Source organism: Otolemur garnettii, unplaced genomic scaffold (assembly GCF_000181295.1).
Source record: "Otolemur garnettii isolate 467f Iridium unplaced genomic scaffold, OtoGar3 scaffold00021, whole genome shotgun sequence".
NCBI lineage: Eukaryota > Metazoa > Chordata > Mammalia > Primates > Galagidae > Otolemur > Otolemur garnettii.
The window spans coordinates 24,246,033-24,272,742 of record NW_003852416.1 but is presented as its reverse complement, the minus strand read 5'-3'; the positions used below and the strand labels follow the sequence as shown (position 1 = coordinate 24,272,742).

General features: G+C 41.3%; 1 protein-coding gene and 1 pseudogene across 2 annotated transcripts in view; one reads left to right on the top strand and one right to left on the bottom strand.

The window, feature by feature from the left end:
• BLNK (B cell linker) overlaps positions 1 to 26,710 on the bottom strand; it is an 80,534-nt gene that overhangs the window by 43,538 nt on the left and 10,286 nt on the right. For both annotated transcript variants that reach the window (XR_002772619.1, XM_012803677.2), the window contains exons 2-3: positions 8,862 to 8,927; positions 5,438 to 5,487 (exon numbers count right to left, since the gene is read on the bottom strand). Coding sequence is in view for 1 of the 2 variants with exons in the window: in XM_012803677.2 (XP_012659131.1) it covers positions 5,438 to 5,487; positions 8,862 to 8,927 (116 nt within the window). In the remaining variant the exon portion in view is untranslated. The remainder of the gene's footprint in view (positions 1 to 5,437; positions 5,488 to 8,861; positions 8,928 to 26,710) is intronic.
• LOC100963923 lies at positions 13,315 to 14,244 on the top strand (annotated as a pseudogene).

The following is a 26,710-nucleotide window of genomic DNA, read 5'->3' as shown; positions in this document are numbered from 1 at the left end:
CTGAATCATGACAGCCAAGGGAAATATTTGGTCTCTTTTCCTCTGAAACACATTTAGAGTGTGAGAAACTTAGCGTCTATCAGGGGTCCTCCAACTTTTTAAACAGGGGGCCAGTTCACTGTCCCTCAGACGGTTGGAGGGCCTGACTGTGGGCCCCAGGACGAGTTGGCTGCTAAGCAGGACAGGCAGCAGCGGCAAAATCACCCGGAGGGCCAGATAAATGTCCTAGGCGGGCTGCATGTGGCCCGCTGGCCATATTTGAGGACACCTGGTCTAGCTCATCAGATAAACTGACCTTAGAGATTAAATGGGAATCACTCTGCTGTGTGGAAATCAACCAGACACAGGCCCACATGGCAGAGTGGCTCCAGGGACAGCACCACAGAGGGCCCGGGGCCTGCTGAGAAGCCACTGCTACAGAGGGCCCAGTGGATGGCTCCTAAGTGCCCCCGAACTGCAACAGAACTTTATTTTATTAATTTCTTGTCATTTCTGCCCCCCGCCAGAGTAGAGGTAGGTTCCACAGAGGCACAGTGGAGAGAGCCTGGGGTCAGGGAGGTCTGGGGACCAGAGTGGCCACATTTTAAACAAGGGCAGCAGTAGTGTCTCTTGGGGAAACGTAACAGGTACTAACAAGGGGTCTCACTCTACAAGCCCAGTACAAGTAATGGGCCAAACTTTAACATAAAGAGAAAATAATTCTGAGTAGATTATGCTTAGGGTTGACTAATGCCAGATTAGACTATCATGAAGTCATTGGGGCTTGTCAGGAGACTCCAGAAGAACATGTGAATAAATCCTTTTCCCCACAGGGTTACCTGGCACAGTGGGCATTGCATTTCTAATATTTAAGTTTGAGGGTAATTGAAAATCTACACTTAAGATGACTAGATGTTTCTGTTTCAACCATTTTCTTAGAAACCTTTATAAATTGCCTTTATGACACTCACTTCCCAGTCTGGGTTAACTGTGTTGGCTGAAACTTTCCTGAGAAAGTCAGCGCCTGCTTTCTGATCAGTCATGGGGAAAAGTCATTTCTCTCGCTAACTACTTTCTCTGTCTCCATTATCTTTGCTCTCCAAATCATCCATCCTTCTGCTTCTAGTTATTTTAGTAAATAAATACTGGATTCTGCTGTTCTTCCCTTCAAGAGTCATCCGTGACTCCCTATGAAATAAAGTGGCTCCCATCTCAGCTTCTGCTCCAGACTGAGACACACTGGCATTCAGGCTTGGATTCTAGGCTCAGAACCTTGATTCTGCCGCTTGCTAGCAGCAGGATCTTAGCAAGTTGCTTCACTTTTGGGCCCCAGTTTCTTCATCGCTAAAATGAACATTATTAATCATGCTTAGAAGAGTATTTGATGTGGAGTAAGGGCTCATTGAATATTAGCCATTACAATTAATTTACATTCTCGGCAACTCTCAGAACAACCTAAAGGATGGGTATTCTTGTCTCCAGATCAGGAATCAGAAGTTCGGGGAAGTTATAAACTATTCTAAGTTCATACAGTGCTTAGGGGCAAAGCCAGGACTCTAACCTGGGCCTAAAGGACCCCGGAAGTCCAAGGCCTTCTCACCAAGCCCCTCTGTATAATGGGAATAAAGACCTGGAAATGTGAACAATCTTGGATGAGACTGAGGACAATCCAAGGCAGTGTAAAATTTCCTGGTAAATGTCCTTACACCTGGGATTATTACCAGGTGCTGAAAGTTCAGAGAACTTTCTCGGTGTTAAGTGAGGCTTGTATGAGGCTATGCGTTGGAAATGTGACTTCACTTCTAGGATGAGAAAGCTTTGAAGGATGAACAGAATTTGGCAAGAGGATAAAGATGAAGGAGGGCATCTTCCTCCATCAGCTCAGACAGGGCAGCCCCCTGAGGAGGGCTGAGGCTGATGCCCACAGATTGAACGCTCCGCTCTGGAGAGGGGCAGGAGACTACACTGAGTGCAAAGCCAGTTGGGCTGCCAGCAAGGGGGACTCTAGCCACAGTGGACAGTGACAAGCTGAAATGGGGAGCTGCTGAGGACGGTGTGAGCAAAGGGGTGAATCCAGCTTCATGCTTCTGAGTCAGCAAGGACTCGAGGGCAGATGCTTGTGGCATCAGTGCACCTGACTCAGCCTCAGCTGTGGCCCAGATCCTGCTCTGCAGGCCCTGCTCTGGACCCCGCCCATAGCTCCCCTATAGAGCTGGTGGTGGCACACAGGGAACTGGGGAGCAGACCTCAGTGGAACACAGAAGGAAGGAAAGAGGAAGGTGGGCCAGCGGCAGTGGTGGGGATGGTGGACAGATGCAGGAAAGAAAGAGAAAGCAGACTACGGAGGCTGCCGCGGTGGCAGTGAGTGGTCAGGCCCACCTAGAGCCCTGACAAGAGAAAGGGATGTCATTTAGTGCAGGGAGCAGAGGACAAGGCCCAGAAGCAGGCTGACTGGGAGGACGGTTTGGAGTCTAGAGACTCCACACCTTGGCAGCTCCCTTTGTGTGTTTGTTCACCTGTCACAGGATTATTAATAGAGACATGGGTGCACAGTAATGGGAAACAAAGTCCTGGCTCAGTCATCGCCTGACGGTGTGGCCAGGTGATGGCAGTCACTCTGCCTAACTCAGAATCAGATCCATCATATCCATTTTTACTAGTATGTTCCCTGCAGAGCCTGGCTATTTCTAAAAAGAGAAGCTTGAATTGGGCAATCTTTCAGGACTCTTCCCAGTTCCGTTCCACTAATCTTAGTTCTATGTAGCAGGAACCTATGTTAAATACAGCTTTGTGTCAGCCTTGCCAGCACCACCAGGAGAGTGTGAGCTAGGAGATAGAAAACCAGGCAAGGGCTGACTCCCCTAAGGTCACAGAGCAGGGGCAAGGCAGTGGCATATCCCACTTCCTAGTGGATGAAGGGCTGTTATGTGTACCTTGTGCTTCTCTGGTGACATTTACCCCAGTCTGTTCAAGTGCCTTCTTTACCCTGGAGTCTGTTTCACATGAGAGAGCTGGCTTCCCGCCATACCCACAATTGCTCTGATCCCCTCCCCCATGACATTAGTGGCCAGAGGAGAAGTATAATATAAGGTGGATCCACCAGTGATGTCACAACAGCCCCTGGATATCAGGACTCAGAAGTCCAAAGAGCAAGGTCTTATTCAGTTCTGGCTCCTTGGGGCTTCGTGGGGTGACCAGTGAGACTTCTGCAGTGACCCCAGCAGACTCAGAGGCACCATACTGGTCTTCTCTTGCCCTCTGTCTTAAGCCATACCTCAGAATTCAAAAATACAGGAGGCTGTTTGCCTGTGGAGGGTCAGGAATTAGGAAGCAGGTTCTGGTGCAAATGTCAGGGGCTCTGGTGCTTTCAGAATGGTAAGAAATGTCCAAGAAGAGTTTTAAACATCTCAGCTTGGATCAAGGGGAGGACTGGGAGAATGGAAGCCTGAGCTGGCTTTCCTTTTAGTGGCTACAGTCATCCTGGTTACTTAATGTCCCCAAGATGCTTTTTCTTCCTCTGCAAAACTGAAATAGTCATTTCTATATAATGGTGCTAACGGGAAGATTAAATGAGCTGCGTCTGCAAAGAGTTTAGCATACTACCCCGAAAAGAATAAATACCCAACAGGTGTTGGATATCTTCCTTTCCCACAGTAATGCCAGCTGCTTGGAGTGACAAACTCTGCTCAGTAACCACAAGGTCCCTGTGGGCAATGTTCCCTCTGCCAAGCACAGGCAGAAAGGCTGGGGGCTCCACATTGGTCTGATCTGGAGGGACCAGGTGCTATTCTTTCTACAATCCAAGTTTTGTCCTTCTGTACCCTAGGGGAAGGACTATGGTGACTCTTCACTGACCTCCGGGTGGGCACTGGCCCTTTCCATCCTCTGCTCTCTGAAGGTCAGTATCATCAAGGTCAGTACACTCTTGGCTTAAGGGTTTGGAGGAGCCATTTGCTCCCAGAACTGGAAAGAAGACACGAATCCACATCTGGAGAAAATGGTTGGGGCTATTTCAGGAGCCCTGGGTGGACCAAGTCTCCACAGGCCTCCGGAGAGTGCTTGACTGGCCTCCCAGGCCCAGGTCGCAAGGCACTAAGTCTCCAAGGTCCTCAGAGACTCCCCTGTCAGAAGGAGCTCCTGGGGCTGATTTCGGAGGCCCTAGACATGCAGCTGTGCAGGGACCCCAAGACTCAGGGGAAGCAGCTGGAAATGCTCCTGGGACGGGCACTGGGGTGGGGGAGAGCACAGTTAGGGAGTGCAGTAACTGCAGGAGGTGATAGTGGTTTGGACTGTTGCCAGGGATTGAGTATAAGACCAGGGGAGCCTGGGCCAGGCCCTACTGTCCTGGCAAAGCAACAGGAAGCATTTCTGAGATACTGGAACATCAGTGACTTCGGTGGTGTTGGGGGATTTATTTGTCTTTCAGTTCAGGAGAAGCAATACGGTCACAGGTGGTGGTTTATAGCAGATTTTCTCAAATGTGATATAAATTCAAAGGCCCTGGAGATCTTTCTGGGGTGGGGCCAAGATTCTGTGTTTCTAACAAGCTCCTGGGTGCTGCCAATACTCCCAAGCTAGGAATCACACTTTGTGTGGCAAAGGCTTAGAAGATCCAATTGGGCTGTATCAAGCACACTGTACTGATATCAAGATTATTTGGAAGGTTTCAGGAAAGAAAGCATAATTCCTAGCTAGGAAATGTTAGGAGAGGCTGGCTCCATCTCTGGGCCCTGAGCTTCAAAGATCTGGGCTCCCGCAGATGTGGAGGGGACCTGGCAGATCTTGTGATCCAATCTCCACATAATATAAAAAAGGAGAATGAGACAGCCAAGGTTACACAGCCAGTTAGTGGTATGACATTGAAGGACCTGGTTTGCAGCTTTTAGTGGTTTACAACTCCTCTTGTTGGTGATAGAGAGTCACAAAAATGCTTAAAGAGAATTTTATTTCAAAACAGTCTCTGGTGGGGGCTGAGAGGACCACATGCAATTAGGAATGAAGGAGAATTAGAAGCTTCTGTATTCAGAAAGGCATGAGCGAGAGTTGATGAAGGCCCCTTCCTGTCATTCTGAATTATAATTACTTTTAACTACACTTATCTTCCCTTCTAGACCATAAATTCTGTTGCGTGTGGCATCCACATCTGAAGCGTTTAGCACTGTATTTCTACCTAAGAACTTGTGTGTGCTTGGCATGTGGAAGACGTTTAATATGTACTTGGTAACACATGCATGGCAGTGCATTGGCTACATCCAATACATGATATACAGATGGGTGGATGGAGGAAATACTAGGTCTCCTTTGTAGTCAAATATCTACTAGCTGTGGCCATTCTTGGAATGAAGATAGCACCTTTTGTTTACAAATGAGTGAACATGCTTCCCTTTCCATGAACATGAATATAAATATGGATATTAAATTAGCCAAGAATCAGTTGAAGTATCTTAGAAACTCTTACCTGAAGCATAGTCCCTTCGAGGAACACTTGGAGGAGCTTTGACTTTTAACCTGTAGGTAACAACCATCAGACAAAAGGTCAGTGGGCAGGACAGCTGCTGTCAAGGCCCATGGCATAAGCTGATATGGAGATAACAGACAGACAGCTAATGAATAATGGCTTGTTTTGGACCCATGATGTCAAAAGATTTAATGTATTCTAAGTGTAGCGGAGCCATTAGTCCGCGGATTTCCACCTCTCCCTATCCCCCCAGTGCACAATGTGGCTCTCACTTGGCAAAGGTGAAGCTGGGTGGTGAAGGGCTCACTGAGGCCTGAGTGCGGAGGTTCAAGGAAGTTAAGAGAAGATGACCTATATTTTGACAGCTTACAGATACTATAAGTAATAGGACAAAAATTAACTATAATAAACATTTTAGTTATAGGTCAGGCTAAAATTGTCTTGGCACCACTTTACAAAATGTCAAATAAGGGAACGAGTGTCTCAAGGCTGGGGATTGTGATGTTTAGCTTATTGAGAATTCAGATTGTTCCAAGACCTCTCCAAACTACTTCAGTATTTTTTTGCATATATGAAATGTACTGAATATTCACAATCCTTCACTCCTTAAAAGAAGAAAATTAAAATTACATTTTAAAAAATCTCAAGTTTCAGGCATTTTATAAATTCTAACACCATGTCTCTTTCCATTGTCTGAAATGAGTAAAGTTTGTACTAAATTATTATTTTAATAATAATTGTCCATTTTAATCGAGAATGATTTGCTTAGTGAAATTTAAAATATATACAAATAAAACATACCCAGTAGCCATTATTTACTAAACTAGCATGTCCTTTTATAGAAGGAGTATAGAGGGTAACCATTATATACAAAATATTCATTTCTTTATTTAAAAAACCGCAGCACAGGGAAGTGCCTGTGGCTCAGTGAGTGGGGCGCTGGCCCCATATACCAAAGGTGGTGGGTTCAAACCCAGCCTTGGCCAAACTGCAAAAAAAAAAGCAGCACAGAAATTCATGTTTGATTAAAACACACAAAAAGAACTTAAAACCAGTACTGTCATTTTGCAAAAATAATATTTATATTTGTATAGAAATTCTGTTTTTCCTCTACAGGCTTTCAATATTTATTATCTCATTCAATTCTCCTCTGAAGCCAGCAGGTGTGCTGGGAAGACAGCATTTCCTATGGTGAGGTACAGAGACAGAGATGGTCCAGGGTTGGTGTCCATAGCGTAGGGAAGAAAAAACAAAAGCAAAACTGGGTCTAGTGCTCAGGTAAGTTCATGGAACAGTAAAATTTAAAAAAAGAGAAAAAAAGGGTATTTTAACACCCCCGAATCATGTCAGAATAAAGGACAGCCTCAGGAAAGGACTGTTGGCCACTGAACAGAGGCCAGGAATAAAGGGTGTGGTTTGAACTTGACTTAGTAGCTGGCAGCTGCGCACCAACCCCCAACACTTCAAGGTCCTTCTGTTCTCACGTGGCTCTAGACCAGAGAAAATTCTGTCGTGGTCTGTGTTAGGAACCAGTGTGTTGTGCTTCCTCCTTTCAAGGTAGCACCTGTCGTCTGGCTTGAAGTGGGAGTGTAACTGTGGGTCACTTTGAGCTGAAGGACTTTGACTTCACCCAGGTAATGACTAATTGTGGCCACATTTTCCAGGCTGAGAAGACACATGTTTGTCCAATAAAAGTGTTTTTGTTCTCCAATGGGCAGCATGTTTGAAATAGAAACTGTTAGAAAAAATTTGAGCTCCGTGGCTGCTTTAAATAGGGCTGAGCATGTGACCGTGGATAGAGAGACATTTTATGCAGAGCCTTCACGTGATTGAGAGAATGTATGTTAGAGACCTGGCAACTGTGGGAGAGTTCATCTAGAACCGCTAGTGATTGAAACAAAGACTAGCAGGTCTCTCTCACAGACAATAAGATTCTATATGATCAGCAATAATCAATGAAAATAATCACACACCTCTCTCAGTCACAGGACAGAGCATGAGGCAAATTCTGCTCCTCTATAAGATGACTGCTGCCTCACCATTTTAACTGTTTTATGATGATCACTTATATATAGTGAGATTCATTTACATTTTATAGTCTAAACACACCACCAAAAGCATTTTCTTACTTTTAACTTTAGCAAAGATCAAAAAGAATAAGAGAATAAAGATACTCTGTTCTGAAGACATAGAGGAATGAACTTTTACATACTATTTCTGGGATAAAATTTGGGGAAAAGAACTTGGTAATAGCAACCAAAATGTTAAGAACACAACTCCTTCCATTCAGAAATGTCATGTCAGGAATTACTGGTACACTTGAGGTCTGCAAAGGATATTTATTGAAGAATTACTTGTGACAGACTGAAAGAAATGGCCAGCAAATTTTTATTGATATTATCAAATTGCCGTCCCAAATGTTGTGCCAGTTTAAATTCACACATCCCCCACCTCAAAAACTGCCCACTACTATGTAGCTGGTTAACTGATTTATAATACATTGATAGGAGACTATTAGTCAGCTATTCAAAAGAGAACTTGGCTTATTTTTACTTACTAACAAAGAAGAATATCTATGATACAACATTAAATATAACCAACAAAACAAGTTGGTAGAAGGGGAGAGGTAGTATGATGCCAACTGTGTGTGTGTTTAGGTACATGCTATGTCAGTGTATGCATGTGTGTGTAAACATAGACACATGGATATATATTCTGAACTCACTATGACAGTGTTTCTAGGAATTGTTAAAGTGGGGATAGGAGGAAGTGGGAAACTTTGACCTCCTATAATTCTGAATTCTTTTTTCTTGGTGAATCTGTATTACTTTCATTTAAAAAAACTTAAAAACTTAACAGAATATCATTTTTCCTTTTCTCATGATGTAGATTTTGAGTGGCAAATGCAATTATGTACCATTTCTTATTTTCTTTAAAAAAAACACTTAAGAGTTTTTAGTATACAAGAAGTTTTGGGATTCTAGCTTTCCCTTTCCAAATGCCAGCTATATAAACACCATTTTAAGGCAATAATTTAAAAAGCAGAAGTCAAAATATAGAAAACCAGTGTGGCTGTATTTTGTAACTTCTCATTCAGATTTCCCCAAGCGTGTCTTGGTTGCCCTCAGCTGAATGGTTATAGAACTGATTTTCCTGCTTTGACCTTTGCTAGGCACGTTGAGTGGGCACAGCTTACCTTTCCTGCAATGAGAAGGATATCAAAGTTCCCTGAGTACCACCCACTTACTCACTATGTTTCTAGAATGTGGACTGAGCCACCATGGAGTCTACCAATAGCTAGAAAGGGTTATATGTGAATAAGGTTGTAACTCCTCACTTGGGTAACAGAGAAATTTGTTTTCTTCAGCATAACACAGGCTGACTTATCTTATACAACTATATATTTAAATAGAGTCTAGCTTACTTTTTGATTTTGTTCATTATTCCACCTTCATTGTTCTTAATGTCATGGACCATCTTTTGAAGCTGCCTGTAGGAAACAAAAGTTAGTATAAAATATTAATGACTAGGCTGCTTAAGAAAGGTTTTCACCCTTCGTGAACACAAAAGTAGAAAAAATACCCCTACAACAAAACCTCCAATAGCATGAGTTGGATGGTATTTAGCAGTTGACCATCTGCTATTTCAGCAGAAGAAAAGCATGATTGATTCTGTAAAGGGATGTAGTCACTGGGATGCCCCCATTCATTGGGATGTCTAGGCCAGTCTCAGGCTGTGAAGAAAGGAATTCTGATTCCCAGATCTATCTGTTCTGAGGAGGCATATGAGGCCCAAACCCTTGGATCCTATCATTAGCCTCACTGTTCAGTGCTTATTATTACTTATTGGTATTACTGGAGCATCCACGTTGCAAGGATGGACTCTACCCTGTGGACAGGACAAGGTGTTTTCAAAACATGACTAGGTACAATCTGTAAAAATGTCATTTAAAAGTTATACATACTCATTAGCCATAAAGAAAAGGATATTTAAATCAGACTGGATAAATATTTGAAACTTTCACAGAACAAAAAGTAACATGTACAAAATTAAAAGATAAAAGACATAATGGAAGACATACTTGCAGCAAATAATAATAATACTAATAAGGACCCTGTATTTTTATTTATGAAGAAATCGTACAACTCACCAAGGAAAAGAGGAAAAATTCAATAGGAATGTGAGCAAAAGATTTGGACATATGGCTAATTGAAAACAAATACAAATGGCCAATGAACCAATGAAAATATTTAACAAATCTAAAGCAAGGCAATAAAATATCATATTCCACCTATCAGACTGGCAAAACATAACAAATGTGATAATATGCAGTGTTGGGAAGGTAAATTGTTACCAAAAAAAATCTTTCAAAATTTAAAATGTCCATGACTTTTGGCCCAGCAATTCTCTTACTAAGAATTCCTTACAAGCATGATCATAATACTGTACTATTATATAATCATCAGCATAAAGCTTGTTTATTGCAGCATTATGTATAAGAATGCTAACTTTCCCCAGACCTTCTGAAACTGCTCGTTCCCCCCAGACCTTCTGAAAACCTAAATGTCTATAAATCATTACAAAGGAACTAGTCAAATAAATTTTGATAGAGCCATATAATAGAGTGCCACAGACACTTAAACAGAAAACAAGAAATACACATCTGTATTGCTGCCTGGAGTTTCTACTTTCTAAAAATGGAACTTATATTTACAATGGAGTTTTTAAAATGTTATTTGAATTCTCATGGCATGTGCATATATCACTTTATTACTGTATTACATATGTATATAGAGAAAAATGTTAGTATGATGGGAGTATAGAGCCCAGTGATGTTTTCTTCACAGCAATTTTCTGACTTAAAAATATATATATATATAATAAAATGCATGTGTTGCTTCCCTGAAAGAGTAGGATGCTGAATTTACTTTCAGGCAAGCCTTTCCCTTGTTCTGAGAAATCGATTTGATTGGACTCATTATTTATTAATGAAAGTACAAATTGTACACACTCATTGTTTGTGGATGTGATTATGATTTCCTCGCAAACCTAGATGCAGATTTCTCTGACTCCGAGGTAGGCCTTTGGTTGTGTGAAGAGTGGTGCACAGTTAAGCTTGACATTGGTCTATGAAGCCCTGCTGGCTGGGGGGATCTGGGAGAAATACTCCCTTAGTCTCGTGTGGATTTAGAATACCCTTGCTGCCAAGTGTTGCTTTTCAGTTTGGCAGTGGAGCAGTTTAAAGGACAAGAGGGCAGCCCCTCAGGGTATGCTACCTGGACTGCGCTGTGGATGTCCTCCACTAAGTGTTACTTTAAGGCTAATAACCCAAAGAGAGGCTAGTGCTCTGCTAGAGCTGCTGGTCTGTAGAGGGCAGCCCACTGGGTATCCGGGGGTGGGGTGAGATTTACTGGGTAGGGAAGTGGGAAAAGGGAGATTCTCAAACATGAAATGGGAACTTAGGCTGGGGATTTAGGGGAGCTTTCTCTTTCTAGGTCTACTGGCTGTTAGGAGCTAGAGTGATGAAAAGTGGTGGAGTGAAAATGGAGAGGAAATTCAATTTTCAAGTGGAGAGCAGAGGACAAGTCTGGTTATAAGCTGACCATAACCGATTGGACTATCGTTAGCCTAAGTTAACTCTTAACCTTTGACAGCAGTGAAGGATCCTATCAGAAGTTTGTCAACACTGGGGCACAGGCGGAGTAATAGGCAACCAGGGACTGATTTGTAAGTGACTCTGCTGTGGATGTAAAGAAGCAGATGTAAATTGTTGCAAAAGAGTTGGATGCAATTTTGTCATTTGTTCAACACAGCATTTGATGCTTCTTGGCATTTCCTAATTACTTTGCATTGTAGATTATTATAATTATAATAATTATACTATGCAATTATATGATTATAGTACATTTCTGAAATGTTTCATAAATATATTTATTTTTATTGATACATAATGCTTGTACATATTTATGGGGTATATGATGTTTTGATGCAAACATATAATGTGTAGTGAATGATCAATCAGGGTAATTGGGATATCCATCACCTCAAACATTTATCACTTCTCAAATGTGTTGAGAACATTTCAAATACAATAAATTATTGTTAACTATAGTCATCCTAGATAAACTATACTTTTTGTATTTCAAGATTTTCTTTTCTCTCTGCAGCTCATTTACATAAATCCTAACTACTCAGTTACAGCCTCCAAACTTCTGTGACCAGGGAAGACACAAGGACCCCCAAACCAAGGAGATTTGGTGATGTTCTTATCTCATTTTGTCAACTCATCACACGCTGTGTGGTGCACAGCTTTGCTGTTCTCTGGTATTGCACATTTTATATTGGAGCCCTTTCCCCCCACATCGCAACTTACAGCATATGCAATAGCAGAGGAACATATGTGTACAACTGATCTTTTCCAGGAAGGGTTGTTCTCTATTTACACAGCAATTGTTTTATTGATCTTAATACATGTCATAAAACAGTTTCAGGTTATCTCTTTCACGGTATCTTCCCATGGCAAGGAGGATAGTAAAATCATAATGTTCTAATTCTTTAAAGTTTTAAAGAGACAGTCATGCCTATATAACAAAGTCAAACACAGAACTAAGCTTATCTAATACATATTTTAAAGATATATTAAGAAGTAATTTTAAGCAGTATGACACTTAGGCATTTAAAAATGGTGAACAGGTCAAATAAATATTGTAATAATTAGTACTCATGTAAACCAAAGCAAATTTATATTATCTAACTTGTTTTTAATTTCCAAGCTTTTGAATTAAGTCAAAGAATGTAGTCATTTAACAAAGCACGAGTAGTAGCATGACCTTGGTTGAGCTTGCACCTCAAGACATCTAAATCCCATGATATACTAAAGTTACCAGCAGAATTTTTGTTTTCAAAGAAGTGGGTTGCTTTACAATCTGGTAGCCCTAAAGGGCTATTAGGCCACAGGGAGCTAACATTTCTGATTAGGTAGGTCTGTAGTGGAGTCAGATAATTTGCATGCTTTTTATTAAATTTATTTCTATATATTTAAGGAGTACAAATGTTTTTTGTTACATGGATGCATTGCACAATGCTGAAATCAGGACTTTTAGTGTACCCATCACTACATAGTGTACTCTGTACCCAAGAGGTAGTTTTATCTTTCATCTCCCTCCCACCCCCCTTTCTTAGTTGTTAAAGTCCACTATACCACTTTATGACCATATATATACCCCTAGTTTAGTTCCCACTTATAAGTGAAAATATGTGGTTTTTGTTTTTCCATTCCTGATACACTTCACTTAGGATAGTGGTCTATACTTCCATCTAAGATGCTGCAAAAGACATTATTTAATTCATATATATATATAGACAGAGTTTGTTTTGGTTTGGTTTTTTTGCAGTTTTTGGCCGGGGCTGGGTTTGAACCTACCACCTCTGGCATATGGGGCCAGCGCCCTACTCCTTTGAGCCACAGCACTACCCTTATTTAATTTTTTTTATGACCTAGTAGTACTCCTACAAATACTCCTAGTATTTGTATGTATGTGTATACAACCCCCCCATATATATATATATATTCTCACAAGTTCATAAACTCTTCCTACAGTGCTACATACCTCATTGCTGAATATCATGATGGTTGCTTTCAAAGTACTCCCCTGGAGAAGCTATTCACTGATACCAGCACCTAGTGTACCCTTCAAAGGAATTTGGAACTCTATTTATTTTTGGAATGACCATCAGAGCTGTCATTGTATGTCACACAAAAACACCAAAAAGAGGGACTGTGGCCAGGCACTGGGGGAGACACTTGAGGCGGTGGTCAGTAGCCTGCTGCGAGTGAGGTCTTGGAGACATTCTGTGAGACAGAAATATATGAAACTATGGATACTGCAAAAACGTCCCTTGACATTACAGAGTACCCTGATACTGAAGTGCAAAAAAACCTAGCACTAACTCTGGAAGAATGGAAGACAAGTGGGTGAACCACAAAATTGCATTTCATCTGGAACAAGGACATCAGTTACTAAAGAATCATTTGGAGGGCAGTGCCTGTGTTTCAGTGGGTAGGGTGCTGGCCCCATATACCGAGGGTGGCAGGTTCAAACCCAGCCCCAGCCAAACTGCAACAAAAAATAGCCAGGCGTTGTGAGTGGGCGCCTGTAGTCCCAGCTACTCTGGAGGCTGAGGCAGGAGAATTGCCTAAGCCCAAGAGCTGGAGGTTGCTGTGAGCTGTGATGCCAAAGTGCTCTACCAAGGATGACAAAGTGAGACTCTGTCTCTGAAAAAAAAAAAAAAGAAGAAGAAGAAGAAGCATTTGGATACTTTTCTTAAAGGCAAGAGTGGACTGAGGGTGTTTTTTTCCTCTTTGTGGAAAAGCAGGTGAGATGAAATGGTTTGTAGACCTGGGACCCAATGTAGTTGGTGTAGAAATCAGTGAACTTGGGATATGAGAATTTTTTACAGCGCAGAATCTCTCTTACTCAGAAGGACAAATCACAGAAATTCCTGGAGCCAAAATGTTTAAGAGTCTTCAGGGAACATTCTGTTGTATTGGTGCAGCATTGTTGATCTTCCCAGAACAAATATTGGCAAATTTGACGGGATTTGGAATAGAGGAGCATTAGTGGCCATTAATCCAGGTGATGGTGAATGGCCCACCGTTTTATGCTCCAGAAGCTGAAGTTAAAAGGTTGTTTGGTACAATGAGCAGTACCCATTGTCTTGAGACAGTTGATGTTTTTGAAGAATGAAATATAAATTGAGGAATTGACTGTATTTTTGAAAAGTTATATCTACTTACAGAAAAGTAGATGAAATATAAATAAAATCAAGCAACATCAACATGTTTTTTGAGCAATGGAAAATTAAGCTAAAGCCTAAAACTCTAATGGATGAATTTTTTTTTAAAAAATGATTCATAAATCATATAATTTTTTAGCAGAATAAAATACTAAAATGCCAAAGTAGCTCTCTCTGTTGGAGAGGAAATAATAAGATTAGACCTGTGTGTTTTACAGATTGCAAGAATTTTTTATAATTAGCATATATTACTTATATAATTAAAGATGAAAGGAAAACACAATACATATAATGTAAGTATAACAAACAGAGAAAATGATAATGTTTATAAATTCAAAGTGATTGAGGAAATATCAGACTTTAGTAGGGTTTAAGGTAGTCCCAAAAATCATGTAAAATTTTAACTTTCACTATAAACCTTTATCTTGTATGGTGTACTCAAATCCTGGCATCCCTTTTCACATATTTTTTCCATATGTAATTTTATATGTAACAGAATCAAGAAACAAGAAATTTTAAGTAAACACACTAACCTATATGGCACAACATATTATTCCTAACTATAAAAATAAATTGAGAATGAAAAGTTAAAAAACCCCAAAACAATAATGAATGCCACTAAGCAAGACACCACCACACATCAGCATAAAAACAGCTGTGAGACGCTGATATACCAAGGTTGTAAAACTTCAGTGAGTTATTTGTATGGTGCTGCCAACATAAGCACATTGTAGCAAGTTTGCCAGACCTCATAGGACAACAGCTCTGAAAGTCATTCCAGAAAGAGTTCTAAAATAGCTTTGAAGGGTAAACTAGGTGCTGGTGTTAGGGCATAGCTTCCCAAGGGGAGTACCTTGAAGGTGACCATAGTGATATTCAAAATGAGAGGTATGTAGCACTTTTTCTGGGATAACATCATGAGTTTAATTGTCAGACTATATGTAGATACACACGTTTTCTTTGTTCACTCATCAGTTGATGGGTACTTAGGTTGATTCCTTATCTTTGCAATTGTGAATTATGCTGTGACAAACATTTTGGTGAAGGTATCTTTTTTATAAAATGACTTCTTTTCCTTTGGATAGATACTTAGCAATGGGATTGTTGGATCAAATGGTAGGTCTACTTTAGTTCTTTGAGAAATCTCCATACTGTTTTCCATAGAGATTGTACCAGTTTACATTCCCACCAACAATGGTGGGAACAATGTATAAACGTTCTCTTTTCACCTCATCTGCACCAACATCTATTATTTCTTGGCTTTGTAATGGCCATTCTGACAGTGGTAAGGAATTACAAGTATCTCCTTGTGGTTTTAATTTGTATTTCCCTGATGATTAGTAATGTTGAGCATTTGGCCACATGGTTATTGACTATTTATCTACTTTCTTTGAAAAACTTCTGTTTGTCTTTTGCCCACTTTTTCATGGGGTTGTTTAATTTTTTCTTGTTGATTTGTTTGACTTCTTTGTAAATTCTACATATCAGTCTCTTATTGGATATATAATTTGTGAATCCTTTTTCCAATTTTGCATGTTCTTGTATTAGTTTGTTTTGTGCTTCTATAAAGAAATGCCTGAGCCTGGGCAATTTGTAAAGAAAAGAGATATCGATTCTTTGTTGTAGGTCTGGCAGAATTTGGCTGTTGAAGTTATCTGGTCTGGGCTTTTGTTGTTGGGAGATTTTTTATTACTGTTTCAATCTTGCTACTCATTTTGATCTGTTTATGATTTCTATTCCTGATTCATAGAATTCTGATGAATTCCTGATTCTATGGACTGGGGGGCGGTGGAGGGTTGTGTGTTTCCAAAACTTTGGCAGTTTGGGATAGAGTTTTCTGTAAATGTCTTTTATGTTCATTTGTTCTAGAGTCCAATTTAAGACTAGTGTCTCAGAACAGGCATGCTGGCTCACACCTATAATCCTAGTACTCTGGGAAGTTGAGAAAGGTTGATTGCTTGACCTCATGAGTTCAAGACCAGCCTGAGAAAGAGAGAGACCCTGCCTCTAAGAAATAGCCAGGCTCTATAGCAGGCACCTGTAGTCCCAGCTACTCAGGAGGCTAAGGCAAGCAAATTGCTTGAACCCAAGAGTTTGAGGTTGCTGTGAGCTATGACACCATAGCACTCTACTCAGGGCAACAAAGTGAAACTCTGTCTCAAAAAAAAATAAAGACTAGTGTCTCTGTGTTGATTTTCTGCCTGATGGTTTGTCTAGTTCTGTTAGTGGAGTGTTGAAGTCTCTGGCTATTTTTATGTGGTTGTTTATTTCTTTCCCTAGATCTAGTAGAATTTGTTTCAAAAATTTGGGAGTTTCTTTTTTAGATGCATATATATTTAGAATTGTAATTATCTTTTTATGGAATTTTCTTTACCATTAAAAAATGATCATCTTTTTTTTCTTTTACCATTATTGATGTAAAGTCTATTTTATCTCATATAAGAATAGCTACTCTTATTAGCTTTCTGTTTTTATTTGTGTGGAATTTTTTTTCCAACCTTTTACCTTGACTCTATGAGAATCTTTGCAAGTTGAATAAATTTCTTGGAGAATATATATGTGTGTGTGTGTGTGTGTGTGTGAGTGTGTGTGTGTGTATTAATTTCTTCTGCCAATCTTTATCTTTTAAGTGGGACATTCAGACCTTTTAAAATCAATGTTAGTATTGATACTGTTCTGGTCATCATGTTGATTGTTACCTAATTGCTTTGCTTTTTCCTTTGTGTTATTATTTTATAAGAGCTGGCTGTGAGTTTTAACTTTTGGGTGTTTCTATACTGGTGGGTATCAATTATTCTATTCCATGTATTGAGCACTTTTAAGCATTTCTCATAGACCAGGTCTAATTAAATACTAACTCTCCTTAGTGTTTGCATTTTTAACAAGTTTATAGGAAGTGCTGATGCTGCTGTTCTAAAGACTACCCTTTGAGCGTAACTGCGATACATCATACCTTTTTCCACTGTGGACCTTTTTATTGTGCCTAACTGGAGTAAATACCTGGTTGGGTAAAACTAAGTCCTCATTAACTCAACTGCAAAGTTTTAGACAAATAAGCTATGCGGTCAGTTTAATAACATAATTTGGGCATGTGTTTTGTTAGATTGCTGCTTTTCTATGGAGCTCTTGATTTTGTATGGATTTAGAATACCTTGTGACTGCATATTTTAATTTACTTTATAATCATATACTTTCCTCTTGAGCCATAGTTTTCAAAAGCTACAGAGTGGAGATGAAGATACTGCAGTCAGAATCTTGCCCAACAGTGCAAAAGGGACTGGCTGGCTCTCAGAGAAGAGTGCCTAACTGGGACCGTTTTGCCCCTTGTTAATATGGTGCTCTAAAACTGACTAAGACAGAATTCAGAAGTATTGGCACCAAGATGTAACTGCATCCATGTTGGAGGGTGAGTTATCATTGGTGTCACTCATCTTGCAAAAGCTCCAACCTAGAAACAGGACTAGAGGGAAATGAGGATGTGGCAGACTGGCCTTGGACTTGGTGCTGTGATGTTTTCTATCTTCCTGAGGTCTTCTAGCTGTTGGTCCCTAGAGTATAGGTTCAGTAGACCTCTAGAAGATTCCCGTAGTACAGAGGTAAAGAGTTACTTCAAATAATCTATAGTTGTGAACGAAGCAGGGAGGACCTAATGAAGGGTCTAGAATCCTGGACATAGTCTTGTCTAGTAGCAAACATAATTCCTTCTCTTTGTTGCACTTCCCCAAATTTCAGTGAAGTCTCATTAATAAATCTCTGTTAAGACCTTAGGAAAATAAGGGAAGGTTTTATGGCCAGAGGTGGAAGAAGCCCCAGAAAGTCAAATGAAGTCTATATGATCCCTTCTGTACCACATGAAGAAAAAAAATGGCCCCAAGAAGAGTGGACCATGGATCTATAGGCAAGCAAGAGCCAGTGTGGAGCTAGAGGATTAAAAGCAGTTCCCTGGGCTTCCAGAATCCAGGGGTGGGAAATCTTGTAAAAGTGGGATGTGGTACTAGGTCTTCTAGTTGTTGGTCCCTAGAGTATAGGTTGAGTAGACCTCTAGAAGATTCCCATAGTACAGAGGTGAAGTGTAACTTGAATGGGAAAAAATAACATGACCCTTTTTCTTTCCTTTTTGAATCACAGAAAAGTAGTGGCTAGTTGTATAGGTTATACAGCTTTTAAAGTTTATTTATTTGTCCTTGTTCCATTACATACAGGCTTCATGTCCTGTGCAGGTCCCAGCCCAGGTCCCTTCCTATGAGTGCCAGACTAGCTCCTGCAATGCCCAGGAGATCCTGTCAGCCCAGTCCCCATCTTGTGAGATCCAGGCCAGCTCCTAGACTATTGGAAAAACCAGTGGAGGGAACAGAAGGTAAAGAGCTTTGTAAACCACCAGGTGTGACCCAAGTCTCTAAGGAAAAGCTGTAAGGTGAGGGTCACTATCATTGTTCTTCTTGCAAGCATGGTGAGGGTGGAGAAGGCAAAGGTTTGGGAACCAAGGACGCTACACCCCCTAAGCAGATAGCCTGACTAGGTCCCCTTGGGGGAGGGATGCACACCACCATGGAATGAGGCGTGGGCCTAAATCCTGCTCATCCCTCAGCTCTTTGGACCTACTCAGAAGGGTGAGAAAAGAGGATTGTTTGAGCCCAAGATCGAGGTTGCTGTGAGCTGTGATGCCACAGCACTCTACCCAGGGCAACAGCCTGAGACTCTATCTCACACAATAATAATAATAATAATTCAGATTACCAAGCTCCAAACCATTCCAATGGAATAAAAATTCTAAGTGGGGCCCAGCAATCTGCATTTTAACAAATTTCTTAGAATTGGTGACTTCTATGTTTACAAAAGGTTAAGAAACATTTTAAAAGGATTAGGAGGCTCGGCGCCTATAGCTCAACCGGCTAAGGCGCCAGCCACGTACACCTAAGGTGGCGGGTTCATATCCCCAGCCCCGACCCGCCAAACAACAATGACGGCTGCAACCAAAAAATAGCCGGGCGTTGTGGCGGGCGCCTGTGGTCCCAGCTACTTGGGAGGCAGAGGCAGGAGACTCGCTTGAGCCCAGGAGTTGGAGGTTGCTGTGAGCTGTAATGCCACGGCACTCTGCCCAGGGGGACAGCTTGAGGCTCTGTCTCAAAAAAAAAAAAAAAAAAAAGGATTAGGACAGGTTTATCTCCTTCTAGGCCATGCTTAATTGCAAAGAGCAAAAGAGAATCCATTCCGACTCCAGAATATCTTCCCACTTGTCCACTATTGCCTAAAATCTCTTTAACAACAAATCCTGCTATTTACTCCATAATGGGAGGCCACAGAAATACTCAGATGCTCTCCCAGGAAGAGAAACACACTGACCACTAAAGTTTCAGTCAATGGTGCTATGTCTGTTTTCAGCTGGAGAAGTGAGCAGAAGGAATCAGCTGCGGTTGCTGATGGCCAAGGTTTACCTTCATCTGGGTTCTAAGCAGCACAAGTCAAGCTAAGAGGTGCTGCTTCTCTGTCTCCCTCCAGCTCCCACACAGCCTGGCACAAGAGCAGGTACTCAACCCCAGGAGTTAAACAAATTTAGCCCAGCCTTCTTCAATGAGTATTTTCTGAGTTGAGGTTAGGACCCTACTTACATTGCTGGGCAGCCTTTATATATCTTCTCCTTCCTGGAAGAAAAGATAAACTAGAGAAGTGGTCTTGACTTAGGCTGCACATTAGAATCAGGGAAACTTTAATAATCTTCATACACAGGCCTCACCCTGCAGCAGTGATTTTCAACCAGTGTGCCGCAGCACACTGAGAGATGCTGTGATAGGATCTTAGGTGTGCCTCAAAAATTTGTATAGATCATTAATTAAGGCTTGGCGCCAGCCACATACACTGGAGCTGGCGGGTTCGAGCCCAGCCCCTGCCAACCAAACAACAATGACAACTACAACCAAAAAATAGCCAGGCATTGTGGCAGGAGCCTGTAGTCTCGGCTACTTGGGAGGCTGAGGCAAGAGAATCGCTTAAACCCAAGAGTTTGATGTTGCTATGAGCTATGACGCCACAGCAGTCTACAGAGGGCGACATAGACTCTGTCTCAAAAACAAAAAAAATCATTAATTAAATTATTTTTGAAAGAATTCAAAACATGGTAAGTATATTCTTTGTTTTACTCTTTTTTTTTTTTTTGATCAACATAATTTAAGTGTGCCACGGAAGTTTATCTATAGGTTCAAGTGTGCTGTGAGAGGTTGAAAAACATTTTCAATGTTAGAAAGACTCAACCATATAAACCTAGAACATTTAAACCAGAATCATTGGCTCTCAGGTGATTCCAGTGTGCAGCAAAGGCTGAGAACCAATGGAAATTGGGATAAGAGGTCTTGGTAGACCCCTGAGTGAAGATTCTCTGGCCAGGAGAGCATAAGGATCCATAGAGGCTAATGGACCTCCAGAAAGGTATTTGCAGGCTGAGAACAGCCCCTGGAGGGTAGAGGGATGGATCAAATCCAAGAAGGATGGGTTGCCGGACACAGCTCTGCTGGGACAAGGTGAACTGGGGAAGGCAGCTGCACGTGTGTGTTTTGGCCTGGTCACCAAAGTTGACCAAGAAAATTCACATTGTACAAAATACTTTTCCAATGCTTTTTATTAAATACATGAATTATTTAGCAGATGGTATCATCTGCAAGAAATATATTTTTTAAAGTTTGATAGGAAAAAATAAGAGGACCAGAAAATACCTTGCTTTCCTTTAGCTCCTTAGGGTACTCGCGGGTGACCTTGAAAAGACAGGTTTTAGCTGAGCATATTTTCTTCACTTCTGTTGTTCCACAAAAGGTGGAATGTAAGGCAACGCTAATCAGAGAAAATCCCTGTGTAATCTGGACTTAGGAATGGATTTAAGAAGGTGCCAAATGAAAGTGACTCTTTGTAAACAAACAGAGCAGGTAAATCCTTCCTTTTTCATCCCACATCTTAAACTCAGCCCAGCTCTTAAGTTTCCTCCTTTCAGTATCCACAGGGCTGTTTCTCCTCCCTGAGCAGCAGACAACCCTAAGCTTTCCCTTTTATACCAGGAAAATGCAGCAGCTGGCAGCACGGCCCTCCAACCCTGCTGTGAGGGTTGGTTGGGGCCTTTTCCGGCTGTTTCTGAAACCCGGATTTCAGTGGACTGCTCCCTACTCAAGAATCTACAGCAGTTTCCTGGTTTCTACTGAATCAAGCCTGGGCTTTTAAATCTTGGCTGAGTTATGCAATCGTACCCCAAGCTCCCATAAGAACCCTCAGAGGCTGCCGGCTCAGTCCTTTGATATATCCAAATACGCTTGGGCACCCTCAGAACATCTGCGCTGGTAACAGCTGGCTGGGTATCTCCAACCCATGTTTCTAAGATCAATTTGAAGTAGAAATCTCTCTAATGTTTTCCTTGGTATGCATGTAAGCAAAAATATATCCATTAACTACTTTATAACTACTTTATGCTATGAACAAATAGTAAAAATTTTTAATTTATACTTTAAAAAGTTTAAATACATTTACATTTTAAAATTTTTTTAAAAATTAGTGACTATTCACTAGGTCTGCTGATTCTTTACCTGACTTTCGTTTTTTTCGGGTGTTTAAATTATTTAATATGCATTATTAACTCTGGATCTCTTTTTTGAATGCTACTTATCATTTTTATAATATTTTAAAACTTTTTGTTATTACATTTTAATACCAAGTATATTATAGAAAATCTAAAACTGTCAATAGGGGCCAGGTGAGGTGGCTCACGCCTGTAATCTTAGCACTCTGGGAGGCAGAGGAAGGTGGATTGCTTGAGCCCATGAGTTCGAGACCAGCGTGAGTGAAAGCAAGACCCTGTCTCTACCAAAAATAGAAAAACTGAGGCAAGAGGATCGCTTGAGCCCAAGTGTTGGAGGTTGCTATGAGCTATGACTCCATGGCACTCTCCCCAGGGCGATAGCTTGAGACTCTGTCTCAACAAAACAAAACCAAAAAACTGCCAGTGGGATGAACTATAAACAGGAAAACAGAGTTTATAATCTGGTGTCTTTGGATTTTCAGGCTTGCAATTTCTGAGCTTCCCTTGACCCTTTCTCTGAGTCATTATCTGCCATCGCCAGTTACATCAAAACTGCAAGGAACAGCCAGGTATCAGGAGCAGCAAGTGCCAAGGTTCAGAGGAGAAATTGTCTAGGATGTTTGCCACCTAGTGAGAATTTGAGAGTGGCAGACAAATCATGGCAGTAAATTCTAGAGGGGAGCCCTTAAAATCCGTGAATTGAGATACATAATGTCTGCTGTTCAGAAAGGAGAACCTCAAACATTCAGCAAGTGCACATTGACCAAGATGTGCAGGAGACAGAGCTGAGCTGAACACAGGTCCTGCCCCCCACTATTTTACCTGACAAAAACCTCTGGCCTGTGTGCAGCCAGAGGACAGACATAGACTGAAGGATTCTCTGATTGAGACAAAATATCTTCCTTTGGGCTAATTTCCGTCTTAAAGCTTAAATCTTTTCCCACCGACCCATTATTTTGAAACAGAAAGCCCTTTTTTTGGTGACTATTCCATTATTTGCATGCAGCAGAGCTCCTATGACAGCTTCCCTCCGTCACTCTAAAGCCTGGTGCCCAGCTCTGGCCCCAGCCACCTCATGCCCGCTTCCTCCAGCCCTGTCTTCCTGTGACATTTATATTTGGATTTGCAAATTCAGTGTCTGAGGCTACTTCCTTCTGGAAAGCAAGCTCACAGCCGAGCTGGCACAGAAGGCTAGACAGTGTATGACAACCTGAGGAAGATCCCCAGGCCGAGTTAGTGCTTCCCTCCCTCATTTCACAGACACAGAGCCTGACGCCCAAAGAGATTGTGATGCTTGTCAAACACTCTCCGCCATTAAGATCCAAACTCCTGATTTTGCTTGTAGTTGAGGTAGTCACAGAAATTTGGAAGTGAGAGAGACTTACTATCCTGGGTCAACCTCCTCGAGAGGAAGTGAAATTCCAGGGAAATGTAGTGATTTTCCCTGACGTCAATTTAGTTGAAGTCCCCTAAGCTCTTTTGATCATCCCTGTTCTTTCCCTTTCCATACCGGGCAATCGGTTCCTGGGGAAGGAGACACTTTTCCATGCAGGGAGGGGCCTTCCACCTTCTCAGGCCACTATATCCCGGAGCCCGGCCTATAGTAGGAGCCCCAAAGGCCTTGTTGAAAGACTGCATCATGCATGCCTGTGGTCAGACTTGGAAAATCAACAACGATAGTAAAAGCCAGCCTTTGTGAAGCTTGTACTATGTGCAAAGCACTGAGTGTGCATTATCTCACAACCACATGTGAAGTAGGTCCTGTTATTATCCTGCTTTTAAAATTGTGATAAAAAAGGTGACATTTACCATCTTAGCCATTTTAAGTGTACAGTCCAGCAGTGTTGAGTATTGTGAATAAGTATATTCACATTGTTGTGCCTATCCTTTCTATAGATGAGAAAATTTGTCTCCGAGAGGTTAAGTAATTCTCCACCAGGTCCTATAGCTAACACATGCCAGAGCTGGGATTGGAAATCAGGTGTGAGTCTGGGTATTACATACTGACTTGTTTTAACTTGGCCCCTCACCAGGGCAGATGACTAGTTTAGCCAGGAGCACTTTCCTGCCTGTCTGAGCACTTTCCTGCCTGTCCCTGGAGATGACATCCAGTCCCTCTACCAGCCCAGCAATCTTTGCTGGAGACACGTGTGCCCCAACCCTGGTTTTGCTGTTGATCCCCACAGTCAGAGTTTTCACAAGAGGGGAGCATGGACTCTTCAGGCCTGTTTCTGTCTATGGGGAAGGACAAATGGTGGGGGACAGAGAGAGGGTAGCGTGCACAGCAGGCAGGAAGGCATGTCGTGGGAGCCTCTCAGGGTCTGAAACATGCTCAGAAGTAGAGCAGCTGAACAGAACAGCTGGAGGGAGACCAGCAGCTTATCCCCATGTCAGAAAGGCCACCTGAGGCTCCTAGAGCGAGGGGACTGTGTCCTCTTACACATGAGCGTCTTGTTGCCAGGGGTATTTCTTACTAACCACCTATTAACCTAAGAAGTAATTTGCAAGTTTCTCCAGACAGTTCACACCCTACCATTTCTTTCCTTTCTTTCTTTTCTTACCAAGATCTGCACATATTTTGTGGTAGTCTTTGGCACATCTGCAGTGCTGAGCAGGATTATCCACAGACAGAAATTGGGCTGACTTCGCACAACGAGAAGTAGAGATGAGTCCAGGAATGTCCTGTATCCTTCAGAAAACCCTGATCGGATTTAACCTACGGAGGCAGTTAGGCAAGAGACACACTACCCTGTGGCTGATGAGATGACAAGGAAACGATGCTATGTTCACTTTTAAAAGCTCTTAGAAGATATGCCACTTGATGTGACAGCAGAAATTGTCACAACCCTCCCTCTCCCTGACTTTGGGGCCAGAAGCCCTTGAGGCCTTATCTAGAGGTAAGCACTGCCCTCTCCTTTAGCACACAGGAACACCTGCTGGTCATCATTGCCACCACCCACCTGGCAGGGAGGGGTTAGGTACAGGGAAACTTCTTCATAAAACTATATAAAATCAGGTTAACTCAAAAGAGTTAAAGGAGACTCCTGTGGCCAGAGATGACATCGGCTCTTAGGATTGGAAGAGCCCCCAGAGGTGATGTCACTTACTCCTATATTAGGATTTGACTCTGATGTGTTCATTGTTCTTATGGGGCACTGACAGCTGATATGTTGGTAAGTTCACAGTCTGTCCTCTACTGACACAAAAATGATCATGTGAAACCAAGGTCTCTCAGGGTGAACCAGCTGCCTGTAAGTGACTTATTTGTGACCTAATATTACTTATTGGTCACTGTAAAATCAAGCGACCCACAGGTAATTCTAATCATGGTCCATAAAATTCTAAAAACATGGCTGGGTGTGGTGGCTCACGTCTATAATCTCAGCACTCTGGGAGGCCAAGGTGGGTGGATTGCTTGAGGTAGGTGGATTGCTTGAGTATAACACCAGCCTGAGCAAGATCAGGACCCCATCTCTACTAAAAAATAAAAACTGAGCAAGAAGATCACTTGGGCCTGAATTTGAGGTTGCTGTGAGCTATGACACTATAGCACTCTACCCAGGACAACAGCTTGAGACTATGTCTTAAAAAAAAATTCTAAAAACATAATTCTATGTAATTCTAGAAAATGAATGTGTTTTAAGAATTTGAGTGTCCTTTTAAAAATTAGTGGGACAAAAATCTTGGTTATGTCAACGTGGCATGATATATACAGTATTGTTACCTATTGTCTGGGCATCCATTTGTACAGCTAAAAGCAAAGATATTTTCAGAGTAAAGGGTAATTGTGCGGGATAGTATTCCCTACCTACTGGAAAAGTTTGACCCAGTTAAACTCTTCTTCTTTGCTTAAGTAAAAGAAGATATTAGGAATACATGTCTCTTGTGTGTGTAAAGTGAGGGTGAAAGGAAGCACTGTCATTCTTCACAAGTATCTAGAAATGTTTATTAATAATACGCTTAAAGCAAATTGAAACTATGTAATTGGTCAAGGAAAAATACGATCAGGTTATAGCTTAATAACAACCTAAGGATATGGGGAGGAGGGAGGGAGGGGGAGAGGGTGGAGGGAGAGGGATTCGAGGGTTCACTTGAATCTTTCTATGAGTAGAATATGAATGTTTTGACATAATAACTAAGAAAGTTACAGGAAGGCTATGTTAACCAGTTTGATGGAAATGTCATGGATTGTGTGTGAAAACACCACACTGTACCCCCAAAGTGCATCAATGTACACAGTTACCATTCAATAAAAAAAAAAGAAAAAGAAAAAAAAAGAAATCAAAGGAAGAGAAAGTTTAAAGGATAAATGTTTGGTATAAATGTTACATGATGCATATAACTTATATAGGATGAAGGCTAAAAAACCCAGAGATTTGAATTTAGCAAGTAAAAGTTTAAGCGATGACCTTATCTTGATTGCTGTCAGTGCCAGGTAAGGACAGAAGCAGATACAATGGAATGATAGCACAGCAGTAGATCAATGGATCTTAACGTATTAAGAGTCATGGGTCCTTTTGAGACTATGATGGAAACAAAGGGGCTCTTTTTCCCCTCTGGAAGATGTTCACGTGTACATACAATCTAAATTTTTAAATACAATATCTAGAAATTCTTAAAAAAAAAAAAAGAAAAATACGATCAAAAGTCCCCCAAATACACGGTTTCACATCAAACATGGGAAATAGTTTATCAGTTTTTGTTATAGTAAAATACACATAATGTAAAATTCACCATTTCACCAATTCAAAGTGTACGACTCAGTGCCATTTAATAAATTTATAATACTGTGCAACCCCTGTCCCTATCTGGTTCTACAACATTTTTATTTTTGTTTTTGTTTTTTTTGAGACAGAGCCTACACTATGTCTCCCTCAGTAGAGTGCTGTGGCGTCACAGTTCATAGCAACCTCAAACTCTTG